At 48.3% G+C, this 17,403-nt stretch overlaps 1 protein-coding gene across 1 annotated transcript in view; it reads left to right on the top strand.

Annotated features, from left to right (window-relative positions):
* Positions 1–1,814: 1,814 nt before the first annotated feature.
* The window catches only part of TSPAN14 (tetraspanin 14), a 43,074-nt gene continuing 27,485 nt past the window's right edge, over positions 1,815–17,403 (top strand). Inside the window, exon 1 of the mRNA XM_056849924.1 lies at positions 1,815–1,926. Coding sequence (XP_056705902.1) covers positions 1,846–1,926 — 81 coding nt within the window. The 5' untranslated portion in view covers positions 1,815–1,845. The remainder of the gene's footprint in view (positions 1,927–17,403) is intronic.

Below are 17,403 nucleotides of genomic sequence, written 5' to 3'. Positions count from 1 at the left end.
CTTGCCCCTCCCTCCTCTCACCTAGCTCCTTGTGCAGATCTATTCCACTCCAAACAATGTTTTATTCATTAAACTTCTTGAAACTTAGCACTTAAGGGGTTGGTTCTGTGTACATAGATTTGCAAAGGAACAATGGGATTGAGGTCTTTTTCTCAACTCTGTATGTTTATTCTATGACATTTTTGCTGTGAAGAAGAGGCATGTTATCTCTGCAGACACAAATTCAGTTTTGAGAACTGCAAAACCAGGCATCTGTGATAATAGCTTCAACATAGAAAAATTGCCCAAAATAATCTTACGGAAATCTCTGAAAGAGCATGACAGTGCAAAAGGATTAATGGAATTAATTCACCAAAAATGTAAACATTGCATCAGTATACAGCCTCATGCATGCTACATAATTAAAAACTAATCCTTCTTTCATTCTTGGACTATAATGTATCTTAAACAAAAAACTACCTTTCGATAGATTTTTCCTTTAAAAGGATTTTATTTTTAAAAAAATCTGATTTAAATTAAAATTAAAAAATCCGATTTGCATTTTAAAAGTCCAGTTTTTTAATTAAAAAACATTTATTTTTATCCACACTGCTTTATATAAAAGAGAAACATTTAAAAATATTAGGGGATTTCAAAATTGTTTCAGTTTGCATATGTACTGACATATCCTTTTAAAAAAGTTTAATAGCTGAACTACTGGTATAATCTCTAGCACTTCAAGTAATGCAGGTACCTGGTGGTTTGCCAGTGGATGGACAATTCTCTCGCCCCCTCTGCCCCCAGCAGAAAGCAATAACCAGGCTGTTCCTCATTTGCCCTTGTCTGCATTTCAGCCTTTTGCCAGAAGATATTGCCCAATTTGGCCTTCTCAACCACTGTAAATAGTTTCTGATTCATTTTTAAGGCACTCTTCTGATATGAAAGCTCCAGAAGAATCCTGTCTTTATTTTCTTTTCAGGGCAACTCTTCCCCAGGATCTGTGCTGTAAGTTAACATAGGTTTACACCCCCCAAAATCTTGTTGGTCTCTAAGGTGCTACTGGACTTGAATCAAGGTTTTGGTATTGGTATTTATGTCCCTTCACCATGAGATTTCAAACTCGAATCAAGGCTAGAACAGCAAGTGGCAGACTGAGAAAGCTGGGGCCAGGAAGCACAAGTTGATCTTCTGAGGACCGAACCAGATGTTAGAATCTCAGTGGAATCCTCTCCACCATCGAGTGGCGTTGCCTCACTGCCCTGCTGTTCCTCTCTGCTTGCTTGCAGACAGGTAGACATGGTGCTTTTCCTCTCTGCTTGCAGACAAAGAGAGGTGGACGGCGTGGTGCCCTTGCTCCTTTTGTGTATTAGCTGCAGGTCTTTCTATAATGTAGGGCTTCTCAAGGGACTCGTGACCCAGCAGGTGGGACTCGCATGTCCCAGTCTTTGAATTGTACCTTTCTCCTCCATGAACATGTCCACTCCCCCCTTGAAGCCTTCCAAGTTGGCAGCCATCATCACATCCTGGGGCAGGGAGTTCCACAATTTAACGGTGCATTGTGAGAATAAATGCTTCCCAAGACCTGTTTTGAATCTCTCACCCTCCAGCTTCAGCAGATGACCTGTTTCTTTTGCATATAGGCTACGTCTAGGGTTAGAACTTCATCTGGTTCACCAGATGAGGCTTTCTTCTGAGGAATTTGGCACCTGAAACTGAATGCTAGCATTACTGGGTCTAATCTTGGCCTGCAGATTATCTAGCAAGGGAGGGGCTTGGCCAAGTTGAACGCAATTGTGTTTCTTTTGATCCCTGATCGTCTTTGGTTTCCTTTCTTCCTAGTTCTGCACGGCGACCGCTCCATAAAAGATGCACTATTACCGGTATTCTTCTGCTGAAGTCAGCTGTTGGTACAAGTACCTGCTCTTCAGTTACAACATAATCTTTTGGGTAAGTATGGGTTGGCAATGTTGGCGCTGCCTGTGAATGAATGAATGAGTTTATTTACAGCAATAGCCATCTGCCTGTGTAGCATTCAGCATGGTGGTGGTAGTATAAATGGCTGTTCGGTTCTATTGAGAAGAAAGGGGTTGGTTTATAATCAGGCAGAGCGGTAGGCATCCAAACACAGTGACATCTCAACTTAGGAAATGCCAGATTGATGGATTCTGTTTTCCCTCGTCTCCTGTCTTTCCCTCAGCATTGCAGGTCTGGAAGCTGAAAATCCGAGAAGCTAGCGATAGTTAGTATGGCTTTCCTGGGACTGCTGTTTTATTAGCAGCCTGGCACATAGGGAAACTTTCACCACTTCTCCAGGCTTGAGAACATTTAGTTTGCAAATTACATACAAACCAAAGATGATCCCTATTATTAGTTAATTTACTCGGCCGTTCTAATAGACTTGAAAAATTATTGACAGGCGAAAACACTTTAATTACAAGACAGGTTGCTAAATACTGTGTTGCGGCGATTAAAGCTTAAAGTAGGATAAAGGCTAAAGACGTAGGTAAGGATGAGCTTGGTCTACTGAAGCCTACTAGCGGATGAGTCTTGATGGCTGTTTTATGTGGAAGAAAGAGTTTACAGTGGTACTAACATGCTGCCATCTGTTTTATCTGATAAGTTTTTATATTTTATTTTATATGATATTATGATGTGTTGGTTATTACATACAATATGTTTTTATTGGTCTTTGACCGCAAATAAATTTACTCTAGTCTATTCTAAACTAAAGGTGAAATAAAATGGGCAAGGTACATTTGAATGGTTGTATAGTCCCACAACTCCCCCAAATATTGATCAGACATTTTGGGCATGGTCACCCTAACACACACTGTTGGCGGCAGGTTCCCGTAGCATTGATATTAACAAAAAAGTGACCAAGAAGTAGTTTTAAAACCGAGAAGGGCAGCGGGAAGTGTTGTGTGAACGGGCTCCAACCCCCAATTGGAACAAGCTTCCTGTTTTGAATGGCATCCATGTGGTTTCCCTTTTTTATGGGGATAACTGCATTGCAAAGTGATTGTGTGACTTGGTCCCAAGTTACTTGGATGAGAGACCACCAAGAAGTCCAGGGTCCCTATGCAGAGGTAGGTGATGGCCAACCACCTCTGCTTGTCCCTTGCCTTGAAAACGCTACAGCAGGGGTGTGTAACGTGCGGCCCGCAGGCCGGAACCAGTCCTTAGAGAGCTCTCATCCGGCCCGCAAGGCAGCCACCCCCTTCCCGATCTAGACTGGCAAGCCCACAGCGGGCCCGCCAGTCGAGGCATCCCCCCTCTCACTCCTAATCTAGGCTGGCGAGGCATGGCCCGGCCTGACCAAGTGTCCTTTACATCATATCGTTGCAAATGGGTTCGACACCCCTGCCCTATGGGGTCCTTGTACCGTATATACTCGGTATAAGCCGAGTTTTTCAGCCCAAAAAATGGGCTGAAAAAGCCGGCCTCGGCTTATACGCGGGTCAATACGGGGGGAGGGAGGAAAGAGGAGGGAGGAAGGGGGGAAACTTACCGCCGCTGCCGTGCCGCTTCCTGCCGCCGGGAGCGGCCTGGGGCAGCCACCTGCTGCTGCAGAAAGGCTGCCCCGGGCCCCCCCGGGCCGCGCCGCCGCTTCTCCCCGCCGGGAGCGTCCTGGAGCAGCCTCCTGCACCTGCAGAGAGGCTGCCCCGCCCCCCCCGGGCGGTGCCGCCGCTTCTCCCCACCGGGAGCGGCCTGGGGCAGCCTCCTGCAACTGCAGGAAGGCTGCCCCGGCCCCCCCCCCAGGCGGCAGCGCCGCTTCTCCCCGCCGGGAGCGGCCTGGGGCAGCCTCCTGCAACTGCAGGAAGGCTGCCCCCCCCTGGGCGGCGCCACCGCTTCTCCCCGCCGGGAGCGGCCTTGGTCTGCCCCGTGCCGTGCCGCTGCTTCTCCCCGCCCGGAGCGGCCTGGGGCAGCCTCCTGCTGCTGCAGGAAGGCTGCCCCGCCCCCCCGGGCCGCGCTGCCACCGCCGCCGCCGGACCCTCGCCCCTGGAGAGCCCTGTAAGGTAAGCCTGCGGGGGGGGGGGAGGGGTTATAAGCCGACCCTCGGCTTATATGCGGGTGCCTAATTTTCCCCCATTTTTGGGGAGAAATTAGGCACCTCGGCTTATACGCGGGTCGGCTTATACATGGGTATATACGGTAAGTCGGCCGGGACTTCACAGCCCTTTCCACCACAATTAGGATTGCACTGTTAGTTAAGGTCTGGAGAATTGCTGAGTCACAGTGTGCGCAAACTTGGCTGAAGGAAGCCCCGTCACCTGAACCTTCTACTTCTGGGAAAGGCCTAACTGCTTATAAATTAATGAACACTGTCTGCTTTTGCCTCCTTTGTCTGAAGAACCACAGAGCTTGTCAAATGAGGCTTGCTTGCCTCCAATCAGAACTCCAAAGGTTTATGATCTTAGAACCGGTTACTTGATCTGTGTCCAGATCTTGTGTCTTTTGCCCTTTGCCTATATAATAAGGGACCTGGTTGTGCCCTTCCCAACAGCAATCTTTTGTTTGCAACAGAACCATATTTTGGCTTGAGCCCAATAAATGTTCAGGCAAAACTTTTGAACAACGGTTGCCTGGCTTGTGTGTGTGTGAGAAAGTTTCTTTTGTTTGCTTGTTTAGTGCATTTCCACCCTTCCTTTCTATTAAGAAGGCAGTATGCAGTTTAAAATTTGGCAGAACAGTAAGCAGTAAAAAAAACCTGTCTTGGGCCTTTGGTAGGCCTTTCAGGAGTTTCATTAATTGTGTTTATTGACAACACTTTCTGCCCTCATCAGGGCCTCAAAGGTAGCCAACAGATGAAAAACATAATTAAAACCATTAAAATCGAACAAAAATACAGTATTCAAACAAGAACAAGTTAAAATACATAGTAAAATACAGTTACTTTGAAAATAATAATTAAAAATGAGGCAGAAAGGAGGGGTCACTGAGGGAACGCCAGACAACACAAAAATAAGTCTTCACCTGCTGGTGGAAGACAGTGGCTGAAGGGGACAGGCGAGTCTCTCTGGGGAGAGAGTTCTGGAGTTTTGGTGCCTCGGCCAAGAAGGCCCTTTCCTGGTTTGCCACCCACCTGATCTCAGAGGGCGGGGCACCCGAAGCAGGGCCTTGGAAGATGGCTGTAGCGGTTGGGCATGTTCGTAAGGGTGTTGATGGTCCGAGCATCCTAGCCTGGATTTCTCTTCTCCTACCCTCACCTCTGGACACACAGGTCCAGGGAAGGTGGAGGAGAGACTCCACTGGTTTCTCTCGGGCCTTCAGTGATCTGCTTACTTAGTTATATGGAAGGAAAGAACAAAGTACAAGAGCAGAGCTTCTTTTTCCTTGTAGCTGAGGAATGGGATATAATAGTAAGAGCCCAAACCTTTTTGTGGGAAAGATGCAGCAGAAATATTTTTGTATAAAATACTTCAGCGTTCATACAGTGATCTTTACAAGAGCTGCCCGAAGCAGAGTTACGCCCTTCAGAGTCCAGTAAAGTCAGTGAGCTTAGAAGGTCTTAACTCTGCTTAGGAGGGTATTGAGTATGTTCAAAGCGAATCACGTACTTTAAACCACAGGTCTCCAACATGGTGCCCACTGACACCTTTCCTGTTGCTTGCCAAGTGTTTTTTGAGTGTGTGTTGGGCCAAATGAGGCTTTGGTCCAGGAGGGCTTCTGACCACCACAGCACAAGGATCTTCAGTCAGGAGTGTGACTGAAAGTACCCTGTGCGTATTGAAGGCAATATTTTAAAACAGTGTATTCATTTACAGAGGCATCCCATTAAATAGATCGTCTGCTTGAAATGTTGAAGAGTTACTGTTGGGATTATGCATTACCTCACTCCCTGCGTTTTGTGGTTGGCTCCTCTTCCTGTGGCAGCCATTTTGGGGTTGGCTCCACTTCCTGTGGCATCCAATTTCTGGTTCTGCCCACCCCCGTATCATAATTCCAAAGGTGCCCGCAGACTCAAAAAGGTTGAGGACCCCTGTCTTAAATTATCTCTTTGGTGTTTACTGTCCCATATATTGGGGAGGGGTAAAGCCACAATAATTTTGTACCTTACATGCCATCCTGGACGTTTGTGGCTGTTGTTGTGTATGAAGAGGCCCGTGTGTGTGTGTGTGTGTGTGTGTGTGTGTGTGTGTAAAGTGCCCTCAAGTTGCAGCAGACTTATGGCGAACCCAGCGAGGGGCTTTCAAGGCAAGTGAGAAGCAGAGGTGGTTTGCCATTGTCTTCCTCTGTAGATCCATCCTTGATGGTCTCCCTTCCAAGTACTGACCCTGATTATCTTCTGAGATCGGATGAGATCGGGCCATACCATGCCACCTTCCAAAGAGGCCCTTAGCTACTGGTTTTCTGGCTCAAGTGTGGTTTCTGGAGCCTTCTGCAGACCATCTCCTGGTGGGTCTGGTCAGATGTCACTTGTCAGATGTGGTCTTGGATAGGTCTGTCATTAGTAAACTAGTACTAGTAAACTGAGTCATCTCTTTGGAAGAAATCTGTATTTTTATATATGTTGCTTGTAATAAGTGGGGGATGTCAACTGCCTTCATGCTGTGCTTGTGAATTTTATTTGTTTTGAGTGTTAATGTTGCCACCTCTAGGAGAACTGCTGAAGGAGGATGCTAATGAATATCTCATCAAATCAGATAGACTACATTAAAAGGTTAACTGGTAATCAAGCTAACCCAATCAGCCACTGAAATTATTTTAATAAGAGAAACAAACTGCCCAGGGAAATAGTTTGGGTTTGATGACTAAATGCCTAAAGAGTAGGTGCCTGGCAGCCCTACAAGGAAAAGGTGTTCCATAAGTGGGGAGCCGCTACTAAAAAGGCCGTGTCTGTGGTTGCCACCTGCTTCCCCTATGTGGGTGGAGGTGCAGAGAGCAGGGTTTGAAACAACTATCTTTCAAAAACAGAGATAATATTGTTCGTTGCCGTCAAGTCACAGTTGACTTAGGATGACCCCACAGAGGTTTCAAGTCAAGAGGCAAACAGAGGCGGTTTGCCGCTGCCTGCATTTGCGTATTCCTCGGAGGTCTCCCATCCAAATACTAACCAGGGCCAACCCTGCTCAGAGCCAGTGTGGTGTAGTGGTTAAGAGGGGTGGTTTGGAGCGGCGGACGCTAATCGGTGAACCGGGTTGGCTTTCCCACTCCACCTGAAGCCAGCTGGGTGACCTTGGGCCAGTCACAGCTCTCTTAGAGCTCTCTCAGCCCCACCTACCTCATAGGGTGTCTGTTGTGGGGGGGGGAAGGTGATTGTAAGCCGGTTTGATTCTTCCTTAAGTGGTAAAGAAAATGCATATAAAAACCAACTCTTCATTTTCAGTCTTCAGCGCAGACACACATTTGGGACTGCGTCTGCGTACAGGCCTGCCACCGGAAACTTTTTCTCTAGCCTTAGGCCTAGATGGGGGATGCCCCTCCCCTTGGAGCAGGCAGGCCGACTTCCCGTCGAAACCACCGTATGCTCCTGGGCAGGGCATCCCCATCCCTCCTCAGTTCCTTCTTTGCCGCCGCCAAGAGTGGAACGTTCTTTCTATCTCCGAGCCTAGAATTTGACAGGAAAGCGAAAGTGAGTCTTCCATCACGCTCCCTTCCTTTCCGGGCTGCCGCTCAGGGCTCCCTGACCAGCCCCATCCCTAGCACTCCCGTTCCCTGTAACTCGAGCCGCTTTGAAGCCCCGGTCTCTCGGTCTGCCAAGCGCTGCGATGGCCTCTAAATCACCCTGTAAGCGCTGCACAAAGTGCTCCATGAAGATCCCTTTCACTGATGAACATGAGCTGTGCCTCATATGTTTGGGCAAAGGCCACAACTTGCAAGCATGCAAAATATGCCAAAAATTCTCCACCAGAGCACGCAACGCTTGTGCTGCCCCTCTAAAAGCCGAGCTTTGGAGCAGAGCCCTTACCGAGTAGATTCTGTTGCCCCAGGAGGTTGGACCAGAACCAACAGGTTGAAATTAAATCAAAACAGTTTCCGTTTTGACATTAGGAAGAATTTTCTAACAGTTAGAGTGGTTCCCCAGTGGAACAGGCTTCCTCGGGAGGGGGTAAGCTCTCCTTCCCTGGAGGTTTTTGTCAGCAATGCTGATTCTGTGACCTTAGGCAGATGATGAGTGGGAAGGCATCTTGGCCATCTTCTGGTCACTGGGTGTGTGGGGGGGAGGTAGTTGTGAATGCCCTGCATTGTGCAGGGAGTTGGACTTGATGACCCTGGTGGTCCCTTCCAACTGTATGATTCTATGATTCTGCTGTATCGAGCACGTCCTTAGGGTCCGAGACCCCACAGAGAGACCCATCTGTCCGCTCGGCGCCACCAGCCCCGATGCATGGATCCAGCTCGGATCTGATCCCCTCGGTTCCAGCTGCTCCTGCCTCGAAACTGAGATACTCAACAAAAAAGCATGCACAAGAGCATGCAAGTTCGGAACCAGCCATGAGGTTATGCATAAGCACAAGGACAAGCAGCGGGAGAAGTCTAGCGACTCGAGCCACCACAAATCGACACCCAAGCTTCTTCCCCCTCCGGTTCCAGCACTGAGGCCCTCGGATCCAGAGCTCCTGGTCCCGCCCAGGACCCCATCCTTACACTCCGAGTCTCCCTTGCACTCTTTCTCGGACATTGAACTCGAGCTGCCACTGGATTCCCATCAGATCCAGAAACCTATTCTATTGGATCCGGGCTGATGGATCCAAGAGCTTCGACTTCTGCCTTTGTGGACCAGAGGGCATTCACTTCCAATATCGAACCCTACAGCAACCCAGCCTACCACCAGATCTCATCCAGGATTGGATTGATTTCTGTAGACTCCGCCAACTGTCTCTTCAAGGAAAACCCCTTGTGCAGACATAAACACAGCCTAATTATTTTGCTTCATCTTACACCCAATCCGCTTCATTAGGGGAGTCAGATGTGGAGGAGTTTGAAGCTCTGGTCTCTGTGGCAAGCTCTGAAGGGCCGTCAGAACCTTCCCCAGACGAGCTAGTGGGAGACACGGAAGTCATCTCTCCCTCAGAGGACTTACGCCTTAGGAGCTAACAGATGCTCCATATGGCCGAAGCCCTTGAGATCAATATCACGACCTCTGACAACAGGCCAAAGGATAGAATCCTGAGTTGCCTGTATCCAGATGCCCCTGGTATTGTAGCCATCCCTGTACTCAAAGGCCTCACCAAAATTAGCAAAACAGTATGGAAAAAGCCAGCCTCTACCCCTGCTTTGTCAAAGAAAATCGAAAATCTGTACAGGGTCAAACAGGACTCTGCTAAATTCCTAACCATCCACCCTCCCCCGTCGTCCATTGTGATGGGAGAGATGCAGTCTCGCCAAAGACAGGGGCAGCACTCCACTCCTGCTGACAAGGAGAGCAGGAGACTCGACTAGCTGGGTAGGAAGCTCTACACATCTTCAGCCCTGAACTTCAGGATCGCAAACTACCAAACAATCATGGGGGGGGGGCGGGTACTAGCTCTTCCTTTGGGAGAAAGCAACCCCGCATCTAGAGCATCTCCCTGAAGAAGCTAAATCGGCTATTCACCTAATCCAAGCCGAGGCCCTACGTCTTTCCAAACAGGAGATCAGCGCAGGCAAACATGCAGCCGAAACCATGGCCACTGCCATCACCCTACACCGGCACTCGTGGCTCCGAAACACTGCTCTGCCACTTGATACCAGATCCCACGTTGAAGATCTCCCATTTGAGGGGGACACTCTTTTCTCATCCTCCACTACGGAGTTCCTGACTAATATAAAGAAGACCATCAAACGGTCAGATCTCTGGGTGTCCTACCCTTCAACCCATCCTCCCGGGAGCATTTCCAGCCGAGGCAGCAAGGATTCGCCACTCCCTTCTATAGAGGCCAACGACAGCAGCGTTTCTGAGGCACTACCAACAACCCTTCCGCCAGGGCCAATCGGGCAAGCGCAGACAGGGTAACAGGCAGAGGCTTTCCTCCACCCCCCTGCCAAAGGATCAGCAGCAACAACCCTCTCAGAGACTGGACCTGCAAGCCGCTCAGGAGGGCCTGCCCTTTCTTGACCGGCTGGCCAAATTCTCTGATGCTTGGCAATCTATCTGCTCTGAGGGTTGGGTCCTAAAAATAGTTTCGGAGGGGTACCATCTGGAGCTTAAGTCTACCCCCAAATGTTTACATCCCAAGTTTGCCAGAGATAACCCCTTTCCAGAGTTTGGCCCCCAACTGCAAGAGCTCTTGCAGAAGGGTGCGGTTCAGAGAGTTCCACAATGTTCAGAGTTTGGTTTTTACTCCAGAATCTTCATGGTTGAGAAAAATGATGGTGGTTCGAGACCAACTATCGACCTCAGAGAGTTAAATAAATGTTTGAAGGTTTCTAAGGTCCGTATGGTCTCTTTGCCTTCGGTGATGGAGCTTCTCTCACCTCACGTTTGGTTCGCTGTTTTGGATCTGAAGGATGCATACTTCCATATTGCCATCTATCAGTCTCACAGGAAGTACCTCAGGTTCCGTTATGGTTTTGAGATTTTCCAGTACACCGTACTTTGGGCTGGCTACGGCACCCAGGGTATTCACTAAATGCATGGTCGTGGTCATTTCCCACTTCAGGAGTAGGGGCTGCAGGATATTCTCCTACTTTGACGACTGGCTGGTCACACCAGACTCCCCTGTCACCCTCTAGCCAGATAGAGTTGGTGGTAACAACATGTCTCAGACTGGGACTTAATGGTAAACTGGAAAAAGTCAGAATTAGTCCCCACTCAAAGAATTCAATTTGTGGGAGCGATCCTGGACTCTACCTTAAATAGAGCCTTCCTCCCCCAAGACAGAGTAGGGGCTATAAGACAACTGACGGAGAGGTTCCAGAAGTGCAGACACCAACCAGTGGTGTTGATTCAGAGGTTACTGGGTTTGATGGCCTCTACCAAAGCCGTCATCCCTCAGGCCATGTTGCATATGAGAGGCCTACAGAACTTGCTCCTACACACCTTTGACCAATTCCACCATTCACAGTCCCATAGGCTGTCAATTCCCAGGGCGGTGCTTAGATCACTGGAACGGTGGTTGTCAAGAGACCAATCTCCTAGCAGGTGCCCCCTTTGGTTACTGGAATCCTGACTTCGTCCTCCCTCCAGGGGTGGGGTGGGGTGGTCACTGTGAGGGATTCTCAGTACAGGGTCGCTGGGAGGATGTGTTGAGAGAGACGCACATTAATGTGTTAGAACTGAGGGCGATTTGTTATTCACTTATCTCCTTCGCAGATATCCTCAGAGGTTCGAGGACATTGGTGCAATCAGACAATACATCTGCAGTCTATTACATCAACAAACAAGGGGGTACAGGTTCTATTCCCCTCTGCAGGGAAGCCCAGAAAGTATGGCAGGTCACCTTAGAAAACGACATCTCACTAAGGGCCATCCATATAGCAGGCATACACAATACCTGGGCAGACACCCTCCGTCGAGAGTTCCTCACCAACCACGAATGGGAGCTCCAGGACAAGTTCCTATTCCCCATCTTCCAGATATGGCGAGTCCCTCAGATAGACCTTTTTGCCACCCGCTACAACAGAAAGACAGAGATATTCTGCTCCATAGCGGGACGCGACCCAATTTCTCTAGGGGATGCCTTCCAGATACAATGGTCGGGCACCCTCTTCTATGCATTCCCCCCCTTCCCCATCCTCTCAAGGGTAATAGGGAAGATCAAGGCTGATCACACATCCTGCATCCTGATCGCCCCTTTTTGGCCCCGACAAATCTGGTTTGCAGAGCTGCTACACCTTGCGGGCCGCAACTTCAGACATCTTCCCAGAGCCCCAGATCTGCTACGTTGGGATTCCCTCATGCATATCACGATATAGATCGCCTACACCTAACAGTATGGGGAATAGATCCCAGAGCACCAGTCTGTCCCAACCAGTAAAGGACATTCTTTTACAGGCCAGAAAGCCATTCACTAGGTATTCATATGAGACGAAATGGGAGAGGTTTGATCGCTGGGCTACCTCCAGAGGTTCCTCTGCATTCAATTATCCGTTACCTCTAATCCTGGACTACCTCTTAGAATTAACAAAGCAGGGCCTCGCAGTTTCTTCTGTTAAGGTGCACCTTGCTGCCATTTCCGCATACCATGATGAGGTTGAAGGTTACACGACCTTTGCACACCCTTTAGCAAAGCGCTTCATGTAGGGCCTCCTTAACATTCTCCCACCAGTACCTAAGATCACTCCTCAGTGGTCCCTGTCGCTAGTCCTAGCAAGACTTATGCTCACCCCGTTTGAGCCCTTAGCTACCTCTCCACTTAATATACTGTCTGCTAAAGTGGCTTTCCGGATTGCAGTAAGATCTACCAGAAGAGTGGGTGAGCTTGCCGCCCTCAGAGTAGACAAGCCTTTCCTTAAGATCTTCAATGAGCGGGTGGTACTACACCCTAGCCCCTTATTTAAGCCCAAGGTGATCTCCAGCTTTCATTTAGCTCAAGAAATCATAGTGCCAGTTTTCTTTCCGAACCCATCTTCAGAGGCGGAAAGAGCACTTCACACTCTAGATGTGAGGAGAGCTATCCTTTATTATATAGAAAGGACAAAACACTTCAGAAAATCCAAGAGTATATTTACTTGCCATCATGGCCCTAAGAAAGGCAAGGCAGCTTAGGCCCAGTCCATAGCAAGATGGGTAGTTTGTGCCATAAAATCCACTTACAAGGCAGCGGATACCCCCTGTCCCTTAGAAGTGGGAGCTCACTCTACCAGGGCTCAAGGTTCCTCTGCAGCTTTTCACAGGAAAGTCCCGCTGGTTGACATCTGTAAGGCTGTGACATGGGCGAGTGAGGAGATGTTTGTGAAGCACTGTGCCATTGACCTGCAAGCAAGGAGAGATGCAGAAGTTGGCAGAGCAGTCCTTCATACCCTAGGACAACACCCACCTCTTGTGAGTAGCTTGCCAGAATCCCAAATGTGGGGCTGCACCGAAGACTGAAAATGAAAACAGAGTTGTGCTTACCTGTAACTGCTGTTCATTGAAGTCTTCTGTGCAGACACACATTCCCTCCCGTCACTACCCCACTAAAAAAAAGGACAGAGTATTAATAATTATAACATTATGCAAAAGGAACCTTACCTGTAGAGGTCGGCGGCTGGCATGGAACTGAGGAGGGAGGGGGATGCCCCGCCCAGGAGCACGCGGTGGTTTCGGCAGGAAGCCGGCCGGCCTGCTCCAAGGGGAGGGGCATCCCCCATCTAGGCCTAAGGCTAGAGAAAAAGTTTCCGGCAGCACAGGCGCAGTCCCAAATGTATGTCTGCACAGAAGACTTCAATGAGCAGCAGTTACAGGTAAGTACAACTCTGTTTTCTCCTCCTCCTCCTTCTCCCCCACCCCAAACTGGGATCCAACCCAAATATCAGATGAAAGCAAACAGCATGGTTTCCCCAGCTTCCTGGGTCCCTCAGTATTTTGTCCCCAACCCCCTCTTGCCAGTCCGCTCGACTGGTTTGCGAAGTCCAGTGGTTGCTTGCGTGTATCAGAGGGGCCATTGCAAGCATAGCGAGGAACTTTCAGATGCCCTCTTCTTTTGGTCCAGTCAGTTCTTTGCACTGAACTCACTGTGTGGTAACTGAGTATAGAGAAATCGATTAGTACGTGTAAGATAGCTGGGCTTTGGAAATAAAGAATTAACAGTGTTTGTGAATGGGGTGGGCGGGGAGTCCAACCCTCTGACCAGTTCTTGCTAGTTAGATTTCAAAAGTTCTCGTGACCTGATCTCTTTTTCCACTGACAGATAATTTCCTTTTCCCCTCTCCGGTCTATTTGTTGTGGGGTGCTCTTCTGGCATTACTGCAAACGGGATGGTGTGTTTGTCTTTTCCCTCCTTATCAAAGGTGCCACATGGCCAGCGTTTCCTGCCGTAGATCTTCCTGACTTCATGTCGTTGCGTGCTAGTTACCTATGACGGCTGGGGTCAGAAGCACAGGCGGGATTCTCTGAATCCCTCCCCCCAAAGTTCGGCGTCTTGAGCACGTTAGAGCAGGGGTCCGCAACCTTTGTCTGCCTGCGATCACATTTGGAATTCTGCCACAGCATGATGGGTGCAGCAACACAAATGGCTGAGTGGAGATTTAGACTCCTTACAGCCTAGTCTGGTTCTCCAACCGCTACATCACACTGGCTCTTGGGGTGCCTTTGGAGACTGCTGAGTAGACAGGTGAATTTGCTTCTCGCCTTTGGTGAACCCAGCCATTGAGAACCCAGCCTGAACTTCCTTTTATATCTCTATTCTGGGTTTTGTCTCTCGGTTTCTCTCCACCTTCAGCATTTTTTAGAACATGAAGAAATTAAGCCGCCGGGTTTCCTGAGAATTTGCTCTGTCATTGTTTCTAATAATGCAATCTCTGGGGCCTGTTTTTGAAACCTAACAGCTCAACATTTCTGATCGGGGAGGACGGTGAAACATCTAACTCAGTGGTTCCCAACCTTTTTTTGACCAGGGACCACTAGGACTTTTTTGTTCGGTGCAGGGACCCCAAGGTTCAAAATAAAAATTCAGAGAATTTGAAAATAAACTTTAATCATAACTGTTAGTTAAACATTAAACTTAGAATAATATTTGAATATATTTTTTATAATAGAGAACTTTTAATTGTAAATCAATGCGATTTTTGAGCTTGCATCCTTTTTACAAGCTGGGCAATTCTGGGGCTAATACTGTTGCTCAGAGCTACACGAATATCATCACTTGCTTCCAATCGACTTCTGGTCTTGTTCTTAATTATAAGCAAAGCAGAAAATCCTTGTTCGCATAAATAAGTTGTGGAGAAGAGCATAAGATATCGCAAGGCGAATCCCCGAATGTAGGATATGAAATTGCTTTTTTACACCAGAACTCTTCAAGAGAAACTGATTCAAACGCATCCTTACAGTGCCTATCATTTTGGAATTCAATGAGCTCTTCCTGGATTTCTTCTGCAACCTCTTCAACAGCAATACCAAAAGGATTGCGAATCAGCTTTTGGGTATCTTTTGATTTTGTCTGGTTATATTCCGGGAAGTAACGGTGGAATTCATCGACCAGCATTTGCAGATGACTTCTGATGTTGTCTTGTATATTTGCGGTGATCATGTCATCTTTACTATCATCGACCAGTGCTTTTAATGTCACAAACGCAGAATAATTGTTTTCGCCTACACATAGTTGAAGTTTGCAAATAAAGGCACGCAGGTTATCTTCAAACATAAAAATGTTTCCCACACCTGCTAAATTTATGTTCCCAGAACCTTGCAACTGTAAGTTTAGTTTATTCAAATGTGAGAAAATATCCACAAGATAAGCCAAATGCATCTGACTTTTCGAATCAGAAAACAGCTCTAGTAAATCTTTAATTTTCTTCTTGGCTAGAAACAGCTCAACCTCTTTTCTTAGTTCAAATAACCTTCCCAGCATATTGCCTTTTGATAGCCAACGAACTTTGGTGTGGAAAAGAAGAGTCTCATGATCAGAGTCCATTTCAGTGCACAGTTTTTTAAAAAGGCGTGTATTTAAGGCGCTGCTTTTAATAACATTGACCACTTTTATGGCCATTTCCATGGTATTAACAAGGCTTTTAGGAAGAGTCTTGGAAGCTAACGCCGGATGATGTATGATACAATGAGTTGTTATTGCTGAAGGATTCTTCTGTTTTATTAATGTTGCTAGACAGGAGCGTGATCCTAACATGGCTGGAGCGCCATCCGTACAGAAGCCGGTGAGCTTTTCCCACATAATGCTGTGTTTCTCAAAATACTCCGCTATTATATTCATGACGTCGATACCTTTTGACGTCGTTTCCAGTTTCCGCAAAATCAATAATTCCTCTTTAATAGTGTTGTCATCGTCTAAAACGTGGACAAATACGAGCAACTGACTGCAATTAGAAACATCTGTCGATTCATCACACTGCAAAGTGAAACATAGCGAATTTTTTATTTTCGAAACAAGCTGCTCCTCGATGTTATTTGACATAATTTCAATTCGAGCTTTTACCGTGTTGTTCGATAAGAGGTATTTCTTGTATTTTCTTTTTGGCTTCCATCCCTAAAACCTCTTCGACAGCTATCATCAAAAAAGGTTTGACGAGTGTTTATCATATTGTGTGTGGTTGTGTGAGGCTCGCTTGCACCCTCCCCCAGCTCCCCGCCCCTGCATGTTCCTTACTTGTCGTGCACCGCTCCCACGAGTCACCACAGCACGCCGCCGCGCTCTGTGCCCGCGAGCCGCCGCCATGCCACCCGCATAAATATTAATTTATTATGGGTTTATAACTTTGTTTCACAGACCACTGGTTTAGTTCTTGTGGACCCCTGGGGGTCCACGGACCCCTGGTTGGGAACCAGTGTTCTAGTCTGTTTGAGGTTATCTCATGAGACTGTATTGCTGTTGCTTTTCTGGTATTCTCATATAATCAAGTGCTTGCCATTTCCCCCACCCCCCCATTCCTGCCTTTGGATTTCTAAGCTCTGCTTGCCTATGTTACCAGTAAACTTACTCTTTTTGACTACTAAGTCTCCTGGTGTGATTTTTTTGGAATTCTATGGACCAAGTGCTTACATTAAGGCAGGAATCACACACCTCTTTCACCTGTCAGGCTAGATCCCCGGAGGTTTCGCCTGCCACTCGGATTGGAGCTAGGACAGTGCTCTCTGAGTTGTCTACCCGTGGCTGGAGCCCCGTGCGGTTCGCCCGAGTGGTGGGTTCCTGCCCGGAGCCCTGGAAGACTTCCATCCTTGGTTCCTTCCTTTGAGGATCGCAGACGACGACCCCGATCTAGTACGGGACGTTTTGGCTGAGATACATCATACTGATGCTGAAGTTAACCGCCTGACTGGACTTGTTCAGGCTCAGTGGCGTTCTCTGGCCGCTACGGTTCCCTGGACTTCTGACGTCGCGTATACCTGTGCCTGCCATGACCTCCACACCCTGGACTGGTTGGCAACAGAGGATTTACAGTTGTTGACTAGCCTGTTGGCGGGACTAACTTCCAGTGACTCGCAGTCGGATCGAGCAGGGGTCCCGATCTGTCCTGCTACATCTCCAGGCATGGCGACCCCGACCACACCAGCCCCCCAGCTCTGCCAAGCAGAGGCAAAAGTGGTAGCAACACGGGTGGCTGCGCTCTTTCAGGGCGAGACCTCGACCACGATTTCAGTGGCTGAAATCACAAAGCATCTGACCCCCAACTTCGGTGCTGATGCGGCGGCCTTGGCGGTCCAGATCCAGCCGCTGTTGGATCTGACCGACCCCTCTGAACTCATCTTAGTTTTGGAACAGGAGGCTCTCCCACTAGTGACCACGGCCCTCGCCACCAAACTTGAAGCCGACCAAGCTTTGGCTGAGCGCAAAAGGGCTGAAGATCAGGCACGGGCAGCGGCGGATGCCGCGGCCAAGGCTCGGGCTGAACAGGAGGAGAAGGAACGCT

The sequence above is a fragment of the Euleptes europaea genome, chromosome 5 (assembly GCF_029931775.1).
Source record: "Euleptes europaea isolate rEulEur1 chromosome 5, rEulEur1.hap1, whole genome shotgun sequence".
NCBI lineage: Eukaryota > Metazoa > Chordata > Lepidosauria > Squamata > Sphaerodactylidae > Euleptes > Euleptes europaea.
This window is presented reverse-complemented; position numbering and strand designations above follow the sequence as displayed.